This window comes from Macaca mulatta, chromosome 19 (genome assembly GCF_049350105.2).
Source record: "Macaca mulatta isolate MMU2019108-1 chromosome 19, T2T-MMU8v2.0, whole genome shotgun sequence".
Taxonomy (NCBI): Eukaryota; Metazoa; Chordata; class Mammalia; order Primates; family Cercopithecidae; genus Macaca; species Macaca mulatta.
Genome location: NC_133424.1, coordinates 59,199,231 through 59,219,638, shown reverse-complemented (window position 1 = coordinate 59,219,638; position 20,408 = coordinate 59,199,231). Strand labels below are relative to the sequence as shown.

General features: G+C 57.3%; 1 protein-coding gene across 2 annotated transcripts in view; it reads left to right on the top strand.

Annotated features, from left to right (window-relative positions):
* The window catches only part of STRN4 (striatin 4), a 27,085-nt gene extending 6,677 nt beyond the window's left edge, over window positions 1-20,408 (top strand). Inside the window, exons 2-18 of one of the 2 annotated variants that reach the window (XM_015124322.3) lie at window positions 875-978; window positions 1,536-1,609; window positions 2,896-2,974; window positions 6,589-6,786; window positions 8,953-9,094; window positions 11,042-11,201; window positions 11,812-11,925; window positions 12,271-12,365; window positions 14,224-14,399; window positions 14,491-14,538; window positions 14,943-15,064; window positions 16,586-16,756; window positions 16,928-17,068; window positions 17,538-17,636; window positions 17,806-17,892; window positions 19,156-19,391; window positions 19,587-20,408. In XM_015124322.3, the coding sequence (XP_014979808.2) occupies window positions 875-978; window positions 1,536-1,609; window positions 2,896-2,974; window positions 6,589-6,786; window positions 8,953-9,094; window positions 11,042-11,201; window positions 11,812-11,925; window positions 12,271-12,365; window positions 14,224-14,399; window positions 14,491-14,538; window positions 14,943-15,064; window positions 16,586-16,756; window positions 16,928-17,068; window positions 17,538-17,636; window positions 17,806-17,892; window positions 19,156-19,325 (1,980 nt within the window). In that variant the 3' untranslated portion in view covers window positions 19,326-19,391; window positions 19,587-20,408. Of the gene's footprint in view, window positions 1-874; window positions 979-1,535; window positions 1,610-2,895; window positions 2,975-6,588; window positions 6,787-8,952; window positions 9,095-11,041; window positions 11,202-11,811; window positions 11,926-12,249; window positions 12,366-14,223; window positions 14,400-14,490; window positions 14,539-14,942; window positions 15,065-16,585; window positions 16,757-16,927; window positions 17,069-17,537; window positions 17,637-17,805; window positions 17,893-19,155; window positions 19,392-19,586 lie in introns of both variants that reach the window. The other variant, XM_015124321.3, reaches the window with a different exon arrangement.

Genomic DNA, 20,408 nt, shown 5'->3' with positions numbered 1-20,408 from the left:
GGCCAATGACCTGCCTAAGATCATGTAGCGAGTAAGTGTCTAAGTTGGGCCTGGAGCTCTGGCTGTTCTGGGCTGGAATGGTGGGGTGCTTAGGGAGAAGCCAGAGATGAGCCCTGGGCCAGGGCTTTGGCACAAGGGCTTCTGGACCATGGTCAGAGGCCAGGATCCTGCCTGGAAGGCAGTGGGCCCAGTGTCTCTAAATGACTTGTTGACAGACTGGAGCAGACAGGGCAACTCAAGCCAGCAGACGGTGTGAAGTGCTTGGCAGGAACCCGGAGTCGTGTCTGTGGCACATTTCTCTCACACCCTGGGCAGAGTGCAGTGGGACGGCTGGTCCCACAGTGGGCTTGGCTTGTAAAGCTTTTGTATTGGAGCGGGAGCCGAGCCAAGCCACCCACTCTTGTCCCAAAGCTCCAGAAGTAGCTTCCCACGCCTCCCAGAGACAGATGCTCTGGTAAGAATAGTGGGACACCACCTCCACCAGTAGCCTTAGGGACAGCACCTGCCAGAGGGTGTTGGGGGGAGTCCAGGGCAGTGAATGCCCACCCTCCTCTCCACTGCCATCCCTGACCCGACTTCCCTCCAAAAGCAGCCAGCAAGTGAGGCCTAGGCTGTCCCCATTGTCATCTCAGGGTTTAAGGGCTCCCCTTCGGCCCTCGTTGTGGATGACGTGGCAGGGGGCCCTGGAAACAGATCCAGCCTGTCCTCTCAGTGCTTCCTGAACCCTGGCTCGGGGTCTTTGTGCTGAGGAAGTGGCTGCCACCCATCACTGTGGGGTGGCTGTGGGCTGGTACTGTGCCTGGATGAGTGACGGACACACCGGCAGTGAGCCTGAGCCCCGCTGTCTTCATTTGCCTCCTGTGTGCCCTCCCAGGCTCAGGTGGCCTTCCTCCAGGGAGAGAGGAAAGGGCAGGAGAATCTGAAGACAGACCTGGTGCGGCGGATCAAGATGCTAGAGTACGCACTGAAGCAGGAAAGGTGAGCCTTCGTCCTGCCCCGGGCCTGCCTTCTGGGTCCATCTCAAGCACAGCGTCAGGAGGCCACCAGCCACGCCTCCTTCCAGCTGAGGGAGATTTGGGGTCGACATTCTTTTCCATCGTTCCAGTACCATAAGGTTCTAGGGGAGAAACAAGACAGGGTAGGTGGGATTCCGGCTAGACGTCTACCAGAAACAGTATTCACGATGCTGGTGGCCCACTGTGCGCCAAATATTGTATAGTCCTTACCTCGGTTATCCCTTACCCCTTCCCGTAGCCTAACGGGTATTGTTAGCCCTGTTTCAGACGAGGAACTGGGGTTTCAAGGGCTGATGGTTTCTTCAAGGACCCCTGAGACTAGGGGTCTCAGGTTGCCTGACTCTAGGGAGTGATCTCTTCCACCAGGCCAGGGGTGTGGGGGATGCTTCAGCCTCAGTGGTAGGAGACCGGTTGTGGGAGGCCCTGTGATTTGGGGTTTGGGATTCCAGATTCCTCAGGTAACTGCTGACTCTGTCTACTCTCCCGCATCTCTTATTCATTAACCATTTGCTCTTTTAGGGCCAAATATCATAAACTGAAGTTTGGTACAGACCTGAACCAGGGGGAGAAGAAAGCAGATGTGTCAGAACAAGGTACCCACCCTCTGATGCTCGCGCGGTCGGCGCCCTCCCGTGGACGCTGAGTGTGCTGGAGAAGCAGGAAGATGGGGTGCCTCTTTCTCACTTTGCTCCTTAGAAGGCAGAATCGGCCCCGGGGCTGGGGAGGGGCGGATTCTCACTCTCAGAGTCCTCCCCATGGGCTGCCAGGTCCTGTGCTGGACCCTGGGGGCCAGTCCTGCTTGCCGTCCCCCTGTGCAACAGAGGCAGACACATGAGCAGCTCACGGGATCCCTTTGCGAGGAGTGGGCGCCAGGACTATTTATAGACTGCCGGGGACGGTGCGGGAAAGCCGGGGAAGACGTCACTGAGGAGGTGGCGTTTGAACAGAGTTGCCATTCAGTCGTTCATCCAAAAAGACTTTATTTGTGGGGTACAGGCTTTGTATCACAGATCAGGAATACAGCAGAGAGCACGGGAGATGTGGTTCCTACCCTCTGGTCCCTTAGAGTCTAAGCTCCTTGAAAGATGACTCTGTTCCCCAGCAGGAGAGTCAGGGGAGACAGCACAGATGCAGAGACGCACGCTGAACGGGTTAGAGGATAGGGAGTCGGTCACTGTGACTGGGCAAACGGTGTAGGGCAGAGGATGTGGGAGGGCGGGCCAGGTGAGGGGAAGCTTGGCTGAGGCAAGCTGAGAAGACCTTGTATGCTCAGCTGATAGTGATGGTCGTTACCTGCTGCCAGCTCTTCTCACTGGAACGGAAGTTCCACAGGGGCAGGTCTTTGTTGACCCGGGTAGCCCAGGTCCCTAGCCAGGCACGAAGTAGATGCCCAGAAAAGACTTGAATAAAATACTAAGCAAATTACCTCATTGCATCCTCCCAGCACTCCCAAGAGGGAGATGCTGTTATCATTAAGCTCATTTCTCAGAGGACAAAACTGACACCGCTCACCCTAACTCAGGGTCACACAGCTGGGATGGGGCAGAGCCGGGCTTGAACCCGGTCGGCCCTACTCTCAGAACCAGGCCAGCTTTCTGTGAAGGAAAATGACAACTCGCCCAGAGTTTTGAGAAAAAGCCCTTTTCTTGTCGGGGGCCAGTTTGGGGAACCACCAGTCAGGAGACCTAGAGATGAGGACCGCTTCAAGGAGGAGGCATCCCCACGTGGGGGAAGAGAGCAGGGTTCCAACACTCAGGAAGTGACGCCACAGGACCCGTGACAGTGACCGATTTGGGTTGGAGGGGTGAGGAGGATGGAGGAGATGATGGGTAGGTGGCAGTGGCCCGACTAAGACAGCCTCCGTTCTCTCACCCGCCAGTCTCCAATGGCCCCGTGGAATCGGTCACCCTGGAGAACAGCCCGCTGGTGTGGAAGGAGGGGCGGCAGCTTCTCCGACAGTGAGTGTGCTTGGGGAGTGGGGCTGGGGACACATGGCACATTTGGCTTGAGAGAGAAGTCCAAAGGCTCCACAGTCCTTTTGTGTACCCAGTGGGGACGCTGAACTATCAGTATCTTAGCCCGCCATGGCTGGAGTGGCCTTCACCCTGTGGGTGGAGCCTGGCCTGGGGAGAGGGAGGGAAACGCACTGCAGGAGGCAGACATGGGAACGCCCCCATTGGAATGTGTCCCTGAATGCCTCTATGGCTTTTTTATTTTATTTTTTTAATCTCAGTGGCCATAGGAGCCCTTTGTGGCCTTTTTTTTTTTTTTTTATCTCGGTGGCCATAGGAGCCCTGTGGCTTTGTTTTTTTTTTTTCAATACCTTGTGAAGATTTATGAAGTGTGGCTTTTTATTCCCCAAGGGTAATATTAAATTATTTTTTTATTTGTTAATTAGATTTTTAAAGACTAATCAGGCCAGCGTGGTGGCTCATGCCTGTAATCCCAGCACTTTGGGAGGCCAAGGCAGGTGGATCACCTGAGGTCGGGAGTTCAAGACCAGCCTGACCAACATGGAGAAACTCCGTCTCTTCCAAAAATACAAAATTAGCTGGGCGTGGTGGTGCATGCCTGTAATCCCAGCTACTCGGGAGGCTGAGGCAGGAGAATCGCTTGAACCTGGGAGGCGGAGGTTGCGGTGAGCCGAGATCATGCCATTGCACTCCAGCCTGGGCAACAAGAGTGAAACTCTGTCTCAAAAAAAAAATTAATCAAATGCAGTAGTGAGAAGTGGGGAGAGGGCAGATCTGTAAGTAGGTTTGTAATTGACTGTGAATGGTCACAGTAACTCACCATGTTTGAACCAGAAAATTATTAATGTTATTATTATTTATTATTATTTTTTGAGACAGTTTCCACTCTGTCGCCCAGGCTGCAGTACAGTGGCACGATCTCAGCTCACTGCAACCTCTGCCTCCCTCCACCTCAAACTTGCCTCAGCCTCCTGAGTAACTGGGATTACAGGCAGGTGCCATCACGCCCAGCTAATTTTTGTATTTTTTAGTAGAGATAGGGTTTCACCATGTTGGCCAGGCTGTTCTCAGACTCCTGAGCTCAAGTGATCCTCCCGCCTCGGCCTCCCAAAGTGCTGGGATTACAGACGTGAGCCACTGCACCTGGCCAAATTATTACATTATTATTATTACTTGAGACAGAGTTTCGCTCTTGTTGCCCAAGCTGGAGTGCAATGGCACGATCTCGACTCACGGTAACCTCTGCCTCCCAGGTTCAAGCGATTCTGCTGCCTCAGCCTCCCTAGTAGCTGGGATTACAGGCACGCAGCACCATGCCCAGCTAATTTTGTATTTTTAGTAAAGACAAGGTTTCACCATGTTGGCCATTCTGGTCTTGAACTCCCTGACCTCAGGTGATCCGCCTGCCTCGGCCTCCCAAAGCGCTGGGATTACAGGTGTGAGCCACCGCACCTGGCCTCAAATTATTAGTTTTTAATTGCTGAAGAGATTTGTGCATTTTAGAAAACTTTAAAAATATAGGAGAGCAGAAAGAAAAAAAAGATTACTCACGATTCCTCTGCTCAAGAAATTTCATACCCCTATAAACATTTTGCCATTTATGGTCTCAGTTTCTTCCATGGCTATATATTTTTGCCTCTGTTATCTTAATAAACTCACTCTGTCACCCAGGCTGGAGTACAGTGGTGCAGTCACAGCCCACAGCAGCCTTGATCTCCTGAACTCAAGAGATCCTCTTGCCTCAGCCTCCTGAGTAGCTGGGACAACAGGCATGAGCCACACTGCTCAATTTATGTATTTCATTTATTCATTTATTTATTTATTTATTTATTTTTTAATGTTTTGAGACAGAGTCTTGCTCTTTCACCCAGACTGGAGTGCAGTGGCACAATCTCAGCTCACTGTAACCTCTGCCTCATGGGTTCAAGTGATTCTCGTGTTTCAGCCTCCCAAGTAGCTGGGATTACAGGCGTGTGCCACTACACCTGGCTAATTTTTGTGTTTTTAGTAAAGACAGGGTTTTACCACGTTGGCCAGGCTGGTCTTGAACACCTGAGCTCAAGTGATCCGCCTGCCGTGGTCTCCCAAAGTGCTGGAATTAGAGGCGTGAGCCACCGTGCCCAGCCCAGCTTATATATTTTATAAAAGCTGGGATTTGTTTTCACCATTAAGCGTTGCGAACATCTCTCCATATAAATTAGTTATGTTGCATCATTTTGAGGACCTTATAATTTCCTTCCTTTGGTCCTATGGAGAAAAAAACCCAACATATAATGTCTGTCATATAGATAACCGTAACTCTTCATGGCCAGTTCCTTATATTTTGTCGAGGTTACTTTTAATTTTTTAGTATTATAGACAATGTGATAAAAATCGGGAAGGCATTTGTGCATATCCTTGATTTACTCAAGTTAGATATCTGAAAGTGGGGTTGCTAGCTTAAAGTGTGTGCAAACAATAACCCTAAAACAATAATAGTAATACTAACAGGCTACACTTACCAAGTACCTATTATGTGCCTGGCACTGTGCTAAACATTTTCCACCTGTTGGCTCCTCACTGAGATCTCTGTGTGGTATAATGCTAGTATTCCCCTCATGAGAAAAGTGGGATGTGGAGAGGTGATCTGTTTACACAAGGTTGCATGGTTAATTTGTGGGATCTTAGGCAGTCCGCCCCCCAGTGCCGAGTTTTAAAGCCCCATGCTTCCCTGTCTCTCTTGGTGGGGAGATAGGAGCCTCAGACACACACAGGTGCACAGGATGAGACGTACATGCAGGTGTGTGCAGCCTAACATTCGAGAGGCAGGGTCAGGGCTGCGAAGGGACAGGGAACAGCAAAGGCCTCCTGGCCAGGAAGCCTCCTGAGGACTAGCAAGGGACTGTTGTCTCTGTATTTTGAAGCCGCAAATACCCCAAATTGATTTTTGTTCTTTTTTCCTTCTTCTTTTTTTACTTTTAGTCCAGTCCCCAGCTGGCTTCAGTTTTTAAATTGCAGAAGTAATAAGTGCTCATTTGTAGAAGTAAGTAGAGTAAGTTGCAAAAGTTCCTCTTACGCCTCTAATCCCATTCTCCAGAGGTCGCTGCTGTTACGTTTTTTATGGATCTTTCTAGGCCTCTTGGGGGACATAATACAAACGTGTGTTTGTGGTGTAAGCTTTATGCACATTAACGCCTTTTTGTTTTTTTTTCTACAAACATTGGCATCATGTGGATCATAGAACTTAGCATTTTCGTTCTGCTGTTTACCGTGGCCAGCTTCCCTTCAGGCTCTGCCCTGTCGATCTCCTGCCTCGCAGCGCTATGAGTCATTTGCTGACACAGCCCCTGTCGGTGGGTGCTGAGGCTGGTCCCTGTGCTTCAGCTTCCCCATACAGCAGTGCAGGGAGCACCCTCACACATAGCATTGTGTGTGTGTACAAGGGCTTCCATTGGAAATAGCCTTGACGGGGAACAGCTGGAGCGAGAGTGTGCCTATGTCAGATTTTGGCATATGCTCTTAAGTGGCCCCTTACGAGGTTGTCTCAGTTTGCATTGGCCCCTGCAGTACATGAAGAAGCCCGGGGGATGTCTGACCCGCATGGCTCTACACCCCTGCAGGTACCTGGAAGAGGTGGGCTACACGGACACCATCCTCGACATGCGGTCCAAGCGCGTCCGTTCCCTGCTGGGCCGTTCGCTGGAGCTCAACGGGGCAGTAGAGCCGAGTGAAGGGACCCCCAGGGCTCCACCAGGCCCTGCGGGGCTTAGTGGCGGGGAGTCACTGCTGGTGAAACAGATCGAGGAGCAGATAAAGAGGTAAGCCCTTGGGCCTGGCAGGTGTGTCTCTCTGTTCCTCCTGACTGCTGGTGAAGGCCAGGGTCAGAGCATCAGCTGATGGCGCTGGGTGCCCTGGTGGCCCCTCCTCCTGGAGTATGCCATGGGCTCCCTTGTTCCGAAACCCTCGGTGCCTTTACTGCTGGGATTTCCCTGGATTCCGTTCTGGGTACCCTCCACACACTTCCCCACGGCCTCATCTCCAGCCCTGCCCCCGTCCTGATACTCAGGCCTGCCCACTCCTCAGTCGCATGGGGTGCCTACCGAAGGCAGACCCTGGGTGTCTTGCTTGCAGGGAGTGGAGTACACGTGGTTGCCACCCTCAGGAAGCTCTGGCTTGTTCATTGTCATCAGCAGTTGTCAGTTAAGCAGAACAAGTGAGGCCACGTAGGTGATGCTCAGCACGATGAAGACCACGAGGGCCAATACGTGCTGCTCTCTGGGGGGTGGGCAGGGAGGGCCTCTGTGGGCATTAAATGGAGGGTAAGCCACACGAGTGGCTGGGAGGAGAATGTGCTAGGCAGAGGGCACAGTGAACCCCAAGGTCCAGAGGCAGGAGAGGCGCAGCCTGCACAGAAGCAGCATGAGGCCGGCGTGGCTGCAGACAGCGAGGCGTGGGCTATGGGGAAGTTGTGGTCTCAGGAGTCAGTAACTCAGGGCCTTGGGCTGGGATAGAGTCTGGGTTTAACTCAGGGTTGTGGGAAGCCAGTGGTTTCGAGCAGGGGAGTGATGTAATCTGACGTACCTGATCTACTCCGAGAAGGAAGGGCTGTAGGAGGGTCACAGAGGAGGCAGGGGGGGACCAGTTTAGGAGATGGTGTCCCTGTCCTGGACAGAGCTGAAGGACCTTAGCGGTGGCGAGGCGAGAGGTGTCATCCTCCCCAGAGGCCTTTGGGCAGTCGACACTGAAGGACTGCAGCTAAGGGGAGAGGAAAAGAGACGAGCGACTTCAGGGTTTGGTGTGAGCCTTTGGAGCAGCGTCCTCTGAGACGGGGAAGCCTGGGAGTGGAGGTTCTGGGGGCCGCCGAGGTTGTGTGAAGTGTCAGGGGCCTGTTTACCTCCACGTGGAGAAGCAGAGCTCGTCTGGAGCTCGGGGGCATTTGAGCCCTAAACATAGCTCTAGTTGAACAAGCACATGGGCATTCTCTGGAAAGCCATGGCCGTCTGCAGTGCCTGCAGGAGTGAGTGTAGATGGTGCAGAGAAGAGATCTGAGGACTGCCCAGGTGCTCTCCCGCTTAGAGGCTGGAGGGAGGAGCAGGAGGAGGAAGCAGAGAAGGAGGCTGAGCCCGTGCAGCATATCAGTGTTGTGGGAGGAAGGCCTGTGAGAACGGAGTCCTGTGTCCCGCTGCGGGTGCAGCAAGTGCTCTGCGGAAAGAGTGGAGCTCTGGGGATGGCACCTGTGAGGCAAGAGGGTACATCTGCAGTGACCTCTGCAGCCATTGGTAACCGGCAGTTGATAAGACCTCCAGGGCATCAACCTGATGGCAGAAAGAGGGAACGTTTTGCATCCATCTGTACTTCGAATTCCACCCTGCCTTCTCCCGCAGTCAGGCTGGGTCAATACCTCCTCTGCTATAACTTGACATGAAGTTGGAAGCTAGGAGGTGGAAGGAGGAGTGCCATCTGTTGCTGGGGATAGTGCAGGCTCCTGGATAGTAGGGATCGCCAGCGCCCCTCCCTGCGCGAGGCTGGCTGGCTTTCAGTGCCTCGCCGAGCATTTGTAGAATGGCCGTTTCCTCTTTCCTGCAGGACATGCTTGCCTCCTGCCTGACCTGCCCTTGTGGTCTGACTGGGCTGTGGGAATGGTGACTGCTGAGTCAGTGGCACTTTCTCATCCAGCTTTCCTTCTGACTCAGCATAGGATGGAGATTTGTGGCCAGGGTTGGGGGCTGGCCCTCTGAAACGCAGGTCGGTGGTCAGTGAGGAGCTAGGCTCCGTTTGCGGTCTGAGTGAGGCTTGCAGTTGGAATGAGCATTTGTCGGGCAGAGGCTGGGGTTGGGGCTCTGTGTGTGACCAGAGTCAAGGCTGCTTGGGACTTTGAGGGTTAGCTGGGTCTGGGCTCTGGCCACCAAGTCTGGGCAGGCACCTTCCCATCTGAGCTTTGACCCCTGGCAGGACTCATGCCTCTGCTCCGCTGTCTTCGGCAGGAACGCGTCAGGCAAAGACGGCAAAGAGCGCTTGGGCGGCTCAGTGCTGGGGCAGATCCCCTTCCTGCAGAACTGCGAGGACGAAGACAGCGATGAGGACGATGAGCTGGACAGCGTGCAGCACAAGAAGCAGCGTGTGAAGGTGAGCCTTTCCTCCGTGCCCTGCACAGCCTGGCCTGGGTGTGACCTGAGGCCCTTCCCAGAGTCAACTTGGGCCTTCAGGGGCTGCGGTGTGTGCTGACAGCAGGGATATAGAGACACACAGGCCCTGGGCTGGAGGAGCTTCTGGCCAGCAGCGGCCTTGTAAATAGACACGTGCAAAAGGACATGTTGTGGTGGAGGCAGGGGCATGTGCCCATGAAGGAGGGACCTGTGGGAGATGGCCTCGGAGCTTTCCCTGAGCCCCGGGCTTCCCATTAGCGGTCCGTTTGCCTGGGTCCCCTTCCTTTCTTCCTTTAGACTCAGCTCAGACACCCCCTCCTCCAGGAAGCCTTCTCTGACTCACCCTGGGCTCCCTTCCCTGGCCCTGGCCACTCTGGGATCCTCCCTGTCTGGTCTGTATCCCTCCTGACCCCTCCCCGGGAGGGACTGGGCCTGTCTGGGCCTCCATTCCATCTCCAGTGTCCCAGTGTGGCTCAGCACGGAGTCACGCTCCAAGTGGAGTGGTGTGCACGGAGCCACAGCACTGCAGGAGGTCTAGAGGAAGAGCAGGAGGGCTGTGAGTCCAGGGTCTCAAATGCTGGCCCCTGCTCCAGACGCTTGGTCCTTCCTGTCCCTCTGAGAATTTCTAGTCCTTTTCTACCCCTCCACCCATTCTATCAGGAATCATCCGTGGTGTTTGCACCCCTTTAGGCCCACACCCTTGGGGCTGACTGGTTGGGTAGGGCTCTCCGTCTCCGCACAGCAGCCCTCCAGCGAGGCCCAGCTGGGAACCCAGGGGACTGCCATGGCTCCCAGGCGGCCCTGGTCCAGCTGTGTGAGTTCAGGCCCATGCTTCTTTGTCTTGGCTTCAGTCTTCTCACCCTTTAGATGGGGCTGAGTCCCTTTGTCTGGGTTGTTGAGGATTTAATTAGCATGAGCTGGTGCCCAGGAAGCCCTCAGCTGCACGGTGGCCATCCCCCAAGTGCTCATTAGGGGTTAGTCGGTGGCGCTGGTGGCACTTGGTAGTGGTGGAGCCCTCATGGTTTCAGGCACTGTTAGCGGAGCACACTTGCCACTCGTGTGCCCCTCAGAGCACCTGTGGTGGTTTCCTCTGGAGTCCTAAGCCCGGCTGCTGCCTTTCTGGGCATGCTGTCTATAAACCCTCTCCTTCCCCATTCTTTCTACAAGTGTTGAATAAACCTTGGCCCTAGGTCTTCGTGTCCCTTCCCTCTGGTCCGCCCCAATGCAGTTCAGAGCCTGGCCCCTTAGTGCTGCCCGAGAGGTGTCACCAGACTCAGCCTGGGGGGCTGACATGTGGAAGGGGCCAGCCACGCCCTGGAGGAGTTCACAGTGGGCAGAGCTTGACCTTGGTGACCTGGGGCAAGTGGGTTCCCGCTACTCAGCCTGTCTCCTGGCCTGTAATGTGGGAATGATAATGACAGTGTTTACGGTAGCTGTTCACAGATTTGGGGGTTAAGTCGTGTCTGCGAGGTGTAGTCAGTGCTCGTTCAGTGAGTGGAATTTGCTCTTGTGCCAGCACAGCAGCCAGTGCTGTGTTTATGGCTGCAATGCTGTGGTCCATTCGTCCTCACTTGTTTGCATCTCCATATATTCACATACGGACACCAGTGCATATCTGCTCTCCCCATAGGCAGATTGTTGCATTATCTGACTTTTCTTCTTCCGAGGCACCGTCCTGGGGAACTGGAGCAGGCTGAGCCAGGGCTAGGCCAAGGGCTGCGTGAGGGTGGTTTCAGGCCAACCGGCCCTAGTGGTAGCAGCTGTCCAAGGCCCAGCAGGGGGCGCTGCAGGGCAGCTGGCTAGCAGCTGAGGCAGCCCCATGAGCAGAGACAGGCCCAGAGCCCCAGCTTATCTGTTCCCAGGCATTGAGGGGGCTTAGTCTGTGGACAAGAGGCCCCTGACTTGTCTGGCTTTCTCCATGCCCCAGCTCCCATCCAAGGCCCTGGTGCCCGAAATGGAAGACGAGGACGAGGAAGACGACTCCGAAGATGCTATCAATGAGTTTGATTTCTTGGGGTCAGGAGAGGATGGGGAAGGGGCTCCAGACCCTCGGCGGTGCGCTGTGGATGGGAGCCCCCATGAACTGGGTGAGCTGAGATTTTCTGGCCAGCTCCTGCTTGCCTTCCCCGCGGAGGGAGTGGGAGCAGGCCCAGGTGCCTGCAGCCGCTTCCTGTGCAGGGTCTCTCCACCGGACGGATATGTTTCCTGAGAGCAGGGTAGCCAAGGAGAGCAGGAGGCCCAGGCCGTGGCGCCGGCCCCTCACCCCTTCCCTGGAAAATCCCTGTGGAGACACAGGCAGGCTTGGCTCTTCCTGAAGTGGGGCTGCCAGCCCTCCAGGGCGGGCGTCTAGCTCTGGCTGGCCTCAAGGAGAGAACAGGATGAGGACCCAGTGGGGGAGAGGCAGGTGGGAGGGCCACGTCTTCCTCCCTGTCCTGTGATTCCCAGCTAGGAGGGCTCTCAGGTCACGTGGGATGGATGGCTGGGGCCTGAGGCCTAGGCAAGGCAGTGACCTGCCCACTGCCCCACGGAGGGGCCCAGTCAACCTCCTCTCCTCTGCCTATGCGCCCCGCCCCCCCGGGGCCAGAGCTTCACAGCCCCCCAGAGTGGCAGGGAGCCCTCAGTGTGGGGAAGGCGTCACCTATGCCAGACTGGGTTGGAACTGCTGGGTGACTCCGGCCCTATGCCTTGACCCTGCAGAAAGCCGTCGGGTCAAACTCCAAGGCATTCTGGCTGACCTGCGTGATGTGGATGGGCTGCCCCCAAAAGTGACCGGCCCGCCTCCTGGCACACCCCAGCCCCGGCCACACGAAGGTAAGAGGCATCCCCCACCTGGCCCCAGTCCTGCGGGCCCATGGCAGAGGGAGGCTGCAGAGCTGAGCCCAGGGCTTCTGTGTCCTCAGGGTCGAGGCCCAGCCTCCAGTCTGCAGCCTCCCTGCCCCAAAAGTTCGTCTGTCTGTCTGTCTCCCTCTCTTTTTGTCTGTCCTGCCCTGTCTGTCTCTCTGTCTCTTTCCAGCTGTGATTCTTCATCTTGTCCTCTCCCTGTCTCTCTCTCTCGCTCTTTATCTCTCTCTGCCTCTCTCTGTCATTCTCTCTCTCCCTGGCCCTCTCTGCCCCTCCCTCCCCTCCCTCTACCAGGTTCCTTTGGCTTCTCCTCAGACGTCTTCATCATGGACACTATCGGGGGCGGGGAGGTGAGCCTGGGGGACTTGGCAGATCTCACCGTCACCAACGACAACGACCTCAGCTGCGATGTAAGTTCTCTGGGTGCCCCCCGTACTGTCCCCATTGGGCATTGTGCCCAGGGCTAGCCCCTGCAAGCTTTGACTGGGTGCCACCCGTGCCCTGCTCATGCTGTTTCACAGAGGGGTGCAGATGTAGACAGTGGAGGGACTTGACTGCGGTCGTTGAGGCGCAGGGCCTGGAAGACTCTGGAGCCCGTGTCTTAATCACAGTTCCATGGCTCCACCACTCAGTGCCCCTCCCACCCTGGTGATTTAATTTGGGATGCAGGAAGATGACCTCTAGCCACGCCCTGCTCTGCCAAGTCAGGCCAGTCTTGTATGAATGGGCAGTTGGGCTGAAATGAAATGTTCCAGGCCTGAGATACGTGGACGGGCCTCTGGGCATCTGGGAGCCTTTGGCCAGCTGGGAGCTTTTGGTGTGAGTGCATGTGCACATTTTACTGTGACAGAATGGGATCTCCAGTGTTGGTGACCCTAGCGAGGCTCGGGGGTGGGGGGGTGACTGCTGTGAGATTCAGGAAGTGGGGTCAGAGCAGAGGCCTGAGAAGTGGAGCGTACCATGGGGTCCCTCTGCACGCCCCAAGGTGTCACTCCATCTTGGGGAAGAACAGTGTTCTGAGCCCCGCTAGCGGAGGGGGTGAGTGAACCACTCAGTAGCACATCCTCTGGCCTTAAAGAACTGTGGCAGAAGGGCTGGCTGAGGCAGGGATGTCAGCTGGGAGCCCATCTTGGGGCATGGCACTGAGGCTTGCCTGGTACTCTGCTCATCATCTCTCTTGAGCCTGGCCCTCTCCAGGTCCCTCGCTGGGTGAGCGGCACCAGGGCACATGTAGCGTGGTGGACAGAGGCCCCCACACCTCTCCCACCGTCCCTCAGGGCATGTGCAACATGGCGGACAGAGGCCCCCACACCTCTCCCACTTGTGCACTGCCTCTCCCTTCAAGGTCACGTGTCTGGTCTCCATGCCCTTGTCTCCTCTGGGACTTCCTGGCCTCTCAGCCTCTCTCGCTGAGGCTACTTTTTTTTTTTTTGCTTCTTAAGAGAGGATCTCCCTATGTTATCCAGGCTGGTCTCGAACTCCTGGGGTCAAATGATCATCCTAGGCCTCCCAAAGTTCTGGGATTACAGGCATGAGCCACTGTGCCTGGTCTGTGGCTACTTTGACCTGCCCCTAATCTGCGCCTCTCAGGGGTGGCAGGAACAAGCCATGGTGTTCCCCTGCTCTAAACAGTTCCTCAGCTCATTTCTCCCAGGCTTTTTCTTAGTGTGAAATGCGCATTCCTCCGGGGCTCACCACCCAGTGCCTGCCTCATCCCCTGCCACTCTCCTTGCTTCCGCAGCCTGTACCACTGACCTCTCAGGCCTGGGCCCGTCCTTGCTGCCTCAGTGCCTCAGGGCCTCTGCACGGGCCCTTTCCCTCACCAGGGCCCTCTCCTTATCTGGTGAGGTCCTGCTGGCTTGTGCTTCCTCAGGAAAGCCTCGGTGGCCCCCAGGGAGGAGGGCAGGCTGCCCGATGTCTCTCTGCGCATCTTTAATTCATTGCCCTGCTCATGGCTTATGATCCCACACACTTGTGGGATGGTCCAGTTGTGTCCCTTATTCCCCTTCGTCTCAACTGCAAGACCCCGAGGGGTCAGGCTCACCTTTGTCTCTCCAGAGCCCAGCACAGTGTGGGGACTTGTTGGGCGAGTGTGGAGACTCCGCCCAGCAGAGGAAGGGGAGAGGTCCCGGCTGGAGCCCAGGCTCTGAGGGCATTCCTGCCAGGGTCATCTGGGTGGAAGGGAGGGGGCCTCAAGCCCTGGGTGTCAGTGTCTGCATGACTGCTGGATGGATGCAAAGACACTGAGGCGGCTCCCCCCAACCCCAGCTGTCTGACAGCAAAGATGCTTTTAAGAAGACATGGAACCCCAAGTTCACCCTGCGCTCGCACTACGATGGCATTCGTTCCCTGGCCTTCCACCACAGCCAGTCGGCTCTGCTCACCGCCTCCGAGGACGGCACGCTCAAGCTCTGGAACCTGCAGAAGGCGGTCACAGCCAAGAAGTGAGGGCAGCAAACTCGGCCGCGGGTAGGGGCATCTAGGGATGGGAGTGACAGGGTCTCAGTGACATCAGGCTCCTCTATCATCCCACAGGAATGCGGCTCTAGACGTGGAACCTATCCATGCTTTCCGGGCTCACAGGTAAGGAGGTGCCCCTGAGCCTGCTAGAAATTTCGTCCTAAACGCAGCCTGACCCCTGACCCACTCACTGCCATCCCGGGAGGCACATGGCAGGAGGCAGAACAGCAGGGGCTCTGAGTCCCCGCGCCCCTCCATGATATACACAGCCCTGGCTCCTGGGGCTCCATGCTGACTTTCACATACCCTGGCAGCTGGTGCTCAGCACAGCCCTTCAGGGGAGGAGATGGAGGTGGGCTGGGGGAGGGCAGGGGACAGGTAGCTTGTCCAGCTAGCATGGCCAGAGCCCCAGTCACTGAATTCCTTTTGGCCATCCTTGAAGAATGCTAGTAGGAAACTTTGGTCCTGTGGCCAGGGGAGGCTCTGAGCTTGTCTCATCCCCCTTTCCATATCTTTGTCCCTTCCAGGGGCCCAGTGTTGGCTGTGGCCATGGGCAGCAACAGTGAGTACTGCTACAGTGGAGGGGCAGATGCCTGTATCCACAGTTGGAAGATTCCAGACCTCAGCATGGATCCCTACGATGGCTATGGTGAGGACAACGCCGCCTGCCTTCCCCTCACATCCGCTGGGGCCTGGCCGTCCCCTCCACGCACGCACACGTCACGTCCACTTCTTGCCCAACACTGCAGGCCTCGGGAGTGCATGTGATGGCTGCCCCGTCTGCTGTGTTGTGAGCAGCACGATGTAGTGCGTGGCTGAGGGACGAGCCAGCCAGGCTGGGAACGATGGCTGTGGGAGGGGGTGGTGAAGCTGCCTGAGAATCATGTGAGGTGGTGTCCAGAAGGCAGAGCTGGGACCGCCCAGGCTGGGAGCAGCCCATGCACAGGCGTGGCTGGCCCTGGCAGCCTCTGCTCTGCCATGCCGTGTGCTCTGTGTGTGGGGATCCACGAGCGTCTCTGCGTGGTTAGGGGGAGGGCATGTCCAGAGAAAGCAGAGAAGGTGGAGTTAGCTGGGCCAGGCTGGAGGGAGTTGGGGCTTTCTCTTTGGAGCATCTAAGACCTAAGTAGGGAAGTGACCAGACTGTCACTCCTGTTCAACATCTGTCCTCCTGCTCTCTGCCACAATTTTTTTTTTTTTTTTTTTTTTGAGACAGAGTCTCGCTTTATCGCCCAGGCTGGAATGCAGTGGTGTGATCTTGGCTTACCTCAACCTCTGCCTCCTGGGTTCAAGTGATTCTCGTGCCTCAGCCTCCTCAGTAGCTGGAATTACAGGCATGCACCACCGTATCCAGCTATTTTTTGTATTTTTGGTAGAGACGGGGTTTCATCATGTTGACCAGGCTGGTCTCGAACTCCTGACCTCAGGTGATCCACCTGCCTTGGCCTCCCAAAGTGCTGGGATTACAGGCGTGAGCCACTGCACCCGGCTCTGCCTCCTCTTGATCATGTACCTGGCCCTGTGCTCGACCTTGTCCGGACAGAGTTCAGAGGTCTTTGTGTCCTCTCAAGGAGAGGACAGACTTTAGAGAACAGGCTCACCTGCATAAGGTCAGGGTCGGTCCCAGCCACATTAACCACCACACTTTCAGTGTCAGCAGGCCAGAGCTGCTGGTGTGGACTCCAGCGACCAGGGAAGCAGTGGTTGGACCTCTGAATGACCAAGGGGCTTTGGAGAGACCAGGCAAACTCATGCACTGGGTCACGGGCTGAAAAGACTGCTTGGGCCAGGGCTGGGACCAACGCTTGGCCAGCACAGGCCGTGTGCCACTCCTGGGACCACAGAACCATACTGTTCCTTCTTCCTTAATGGAGTCCAAAAAATTCTGTATTGAGTTCTCAGTTTCTGGGCCCTGCTTGGGGAGACAGCCATGAATAGAGGGAAATCCCTGCCTTCTGGAGCCCTAGAACCTTCCTTGGAAAGCTAGTGGGCAGTGTGAGCAGCTGCCGGGCTGTCCTGGTGGTGGACAGTTCCAAGGGGCAGCAGGTGTGAAGCGGGTGCATGGGTGATTGGAGCCCAGCCGCCTGGGGCTTGGCAGAGCTGGGGCTCTGGGCTGTCCAGGGAGGAGCTGACATCCCTGACACAGCCCATTTCCTCCCTGTGGTGGGTGCAGACCCAAGCGTGCTGAGCCACGTCTTGGAGGGCCACGGGGATGCCGTGTGGGGCCTGGCCTTCAGTCCCGCTTCCCAGCGCCTGGCCTCCTGCTCCGCCGACGGCACCGTCCGCATCTGGGACCCCAGCAGCAGCAGCCCGGCCTGCCTCTGCACCTTCCCCACAGCCAGCGGTGAGTGGGGCCCTGAGTGGGGGCCCCAGCACCTTACCCTGGAGCTATGCAGGGCTGGAGGCTATCAGAGTGGTTCCCGCTGAGGCCCCAGGCCTCCCACCCACAGTCTCCCACCCTGGGGCAGGGCTGGGTCTGAGGGTCCGTTCAGCCTTCTCTTCCCTGTGCCCTCAGAGCACGGGGTCCCAACCTCAGTGGCCTTCACCAGCACCGACCCTGCCCACATCGTGGCCTCCTTCCGCTCTGGCGACACTGTCTTGTATGACCTGGAGGCTGGTGGTGCCCTCCTCACGCTGGAGTCCCGGGGCAGCAGCGGTAAGGGGGCTGACATCAGCTCAGGGAGTTGGTCTCAGTGTCTTGCGGGCCCCACTTCCTCCTGGGGCTTTGGTGACCCCTTGCCAGTCAGCTCAGATGACTCCCCTGCACCCTTGGGCCCTGAGCAGGAAGGAAGTCGGGTCCCAGTGGAGGGCCCCCCGCCCTCACAGCCAGAGCACTGGGGGGGCCGAGTGGGGAGAGTGTGTCAAGGCCACTTCGTCAGGCCCTCTTGGTAGAGTGGCGGAATGTGTTCATGTTTGTTATTCCTCTTCCCCCAGCCCCAAAACAGGGCCCAGGGGCTGCTTGTGCAGAACCAGCACTGCGGTCAGGGATGGGAGTGCCCTCGCCCAGTCCCCCTCGACATCCAGGCAGAGGCTGCCGTGGGGCTGTCACGCTGCACTCATGCCTCTGTTCCAGTCTTCCTGATTTTCCCCTTGACAGCCTTCCCTCTTCCTGCCTTTTCCTTCAGGTCCAACCCAGATCAACCAAGTGGTGAGTCATCCAAACCAGCCTCTCACTATCACCGCCCACGACGACAGGGGCATCCGCTTCCTGGACAATCGGACAGGTGAGGCCTAGCCCCTTGTGCTCGCGGTGGGTGGGGAGGGCCAAAGGCAGGCAGCAGAGATGCTTGTGTCCCTGTGGGAGGCTCTGGGAGCGTCTCCTCCAGTCCTTCCATTCTCTCAGTCGAGGCTCAGAGTGGGAGGGAAACCTGCCACCCGCCCCTCTCGCCTCAGGTAAGCTGGTGCACTCCATGGTTGCACACCTGGACGCAGTCACCTGCCTAGCCGTGGACCCCAATGGCGCATTCCTGATGTCAGGAAGTAAGTTGGGCACACTAGTTGCACCAGGGTTGGGGAGAAGGGGAGGAAGAGGCCTGGGCACTGGCTCCAGGCAAGTGTTCAGTGGGCCCGGGGGCCAGGGCTGGGGGAAGCTGGTCTGGGCAGGAATGACAGTGGTGACCATAGAGGGCAGGGGGCAGCTGGTCTGGGCGGGAATGACAGTGATGACCATAGCGGGCAGCACAGCCCACTGGGGCACTCCTCTGGGGCACTGGAGCTGCATCGTCTTATTCGGCCACTAAGCAGCCTGTGCGGTTGGTACTTTGATCCCCAGTTTACAGATGTGGGCCCTGACGCCCTGACGCTTTGTAACTTGGCCATTGAAGCTTCGTAACATCAGTCCAGGTCTACCTGGGGGTACCTGCAGGGACTTCTGTGCTCCCACCCTGCTGTCTGTGGATAAGGGCATTGAGGCCAGCAACGCGGCTGTGCTTAGAAGGGATGGAATGGGACGTAGGTGGGTGGAGGAGACTGGAGGTCGCTGTGGGGTGAAGGGTGAGGCCTGCAGTGAGTGCAGCAGTGAGTGTGTGTGTGCACAGAGGCGCAGGCTGTGGTGTTGGAGGCTGTGGCTGGGCTTTGCCTCTGGGCCTGTGCTGGCAGCCTCTGGTGGGTGAGGGGCCGGTCAGTGAACTCCAGCCCAGTGCCCAGACAGGGCTCTGTTCTGGGGGCCACTAGACAGTGGAGGGAGCTAAGCCTTTGCCCTGCCTGATCCTCTTGACCCTAAATCAGACCTCTCCTCACCAGGGCCCTACCCAGCCTGCTGTCCTCTCCCCTCTTCTCCCCAAGCCCCTGCTCAGGCTCTTGTGGCCACCCCCGCCTCCTGCCTCAGGACCTTTCCCACCTGTCCTTTTGCCTGGAAGGCTCCCTGCATTCCTCCTGGGGCCATTCTGTCCTCACACTGAGCGGCTGGGTTGCTTTCTTCTTTCTCTTCCTGTCTCCCAGCTGCAGCGTCAAGGCTGCGGGACAGAGAGAGTTGCCTGTTTTGTTCACTGCCCGCCCCTCCGCCCCGGGGCTCAGTGTGCAGTAGCTGCTCAGGAAATGCTGGGGAACGAGATGGACTGTGGACAGGAAGGGACCAGGGTTCTCCTTTGGGTGGGCCTCAGGAGGTGATGAACAGAGGATGAGAGAGGAGAGTTGAGCCCCACTTCCCCTGAGGCCTTTGGACAAGGCCAGGTGAGGGGTTCCAGGACTGCGTCTGAGTGAGGAGCCCGGTGACCACCCCTTCTGCCCCCGACCCCTGCTCAGGCCATGACTGCTCCCTGCGTCTTTGGAGCCTGGACAACAAAACGTGCGTGCAGGAGATCACAGCCCACCGCAAGAAGCATGAGGAGGCCATCCACGCCGTCGCCTGCCACCCCAGCAAGGCCCTCATTGCCAGTGCTGGCGCCGACGCCCTGGCCAAGGTCTTCGTATGATGCCCACCTGGCCCTGCCCTGGCCGCCACACTGGCTAGGGTGCGGGGCCGGGCAGGTGGGGCTGAGGTGAGGGCAGAAACCCCGCAACCTGAGTCCCTACACATCCATGCCTGGTACTCCTGAGTGTGCTGAGCCCCGCAGTCCAGTCAGGCGTCCTGTGAGAATCACTGGGGAAGTCCTGGGCATGCAGGGGAGGGGCTGAGGCCTGAGAGGTGCCCTAGAGACGGTGGCTCAGTCTCCTCTCCCTTCTCTCTCCCGCAGGGGACTCCCAGCCTCACTGGAGGTGCAGAGGCCTGGCCTCTGTTTGCCGTGGAGCCTGGTGGTGCTAACGGCCCTTTCCCCAGGAATCCCTCCCCCAGGGCTGCCTTCCCCAAGCATTTAGCCTGGGGATGGGCCCCTTTCAGGAATCACCCCTGAGGATGGCCTCGGGGTTTCCCCCTGTGCCCTGACAGCCACTCCTGGTATCAGAGCTGCCTTCCAGAGGGCAGCACAGCCAGGCTGGGTGTCTTTAGGGATCACTTTTTCCAAGACTCCAGAAGGTGCCAGGTTCTCCCCCTTGAGCTCCTGCTGCCCCATCCCCCATCCTCCCAGACCTGGGCAGGAGCTGTGCTGGGAGAAAGGGTGGCAGCCGGAAGCCTCGGAGCTGAGCCCCGGCCTGGCTGCCCCTCCCCTCTGGCCCTCTCCACTGCTTTCCAGACACTAACCATGGCCTCCAGGCCAGGGATTGCCCAAGACTCCTAGGGCAGCCCTCCCAGCGCCCCACGGGGTCGCCCATGGGCAGAGATGGCTTTCTTATGCCCCTCCCTGGGGCATGGAGGGTGGAGGGGGCCCCTGGGTCCCCCTGAACTCCCTGTATATCTGTATAAATAACGGGATTTTCATGGCGCTGCCCCACCCACGTTATCACTGTGTGATGGTCTCAGTCAGTCTCCTCCCTGCCTCCACTCTTTCCTCTATTTATTTCACTCTTGTTTGGTTCTACCGTGCACTCTCGGTCCCCTTCCAGGTTCCTGTTTATAACCCCTATCCCCTCTGCCCCCATCTTGTATGTGAAAACTTGTCTCAATAAACCCTTTGGAGTAA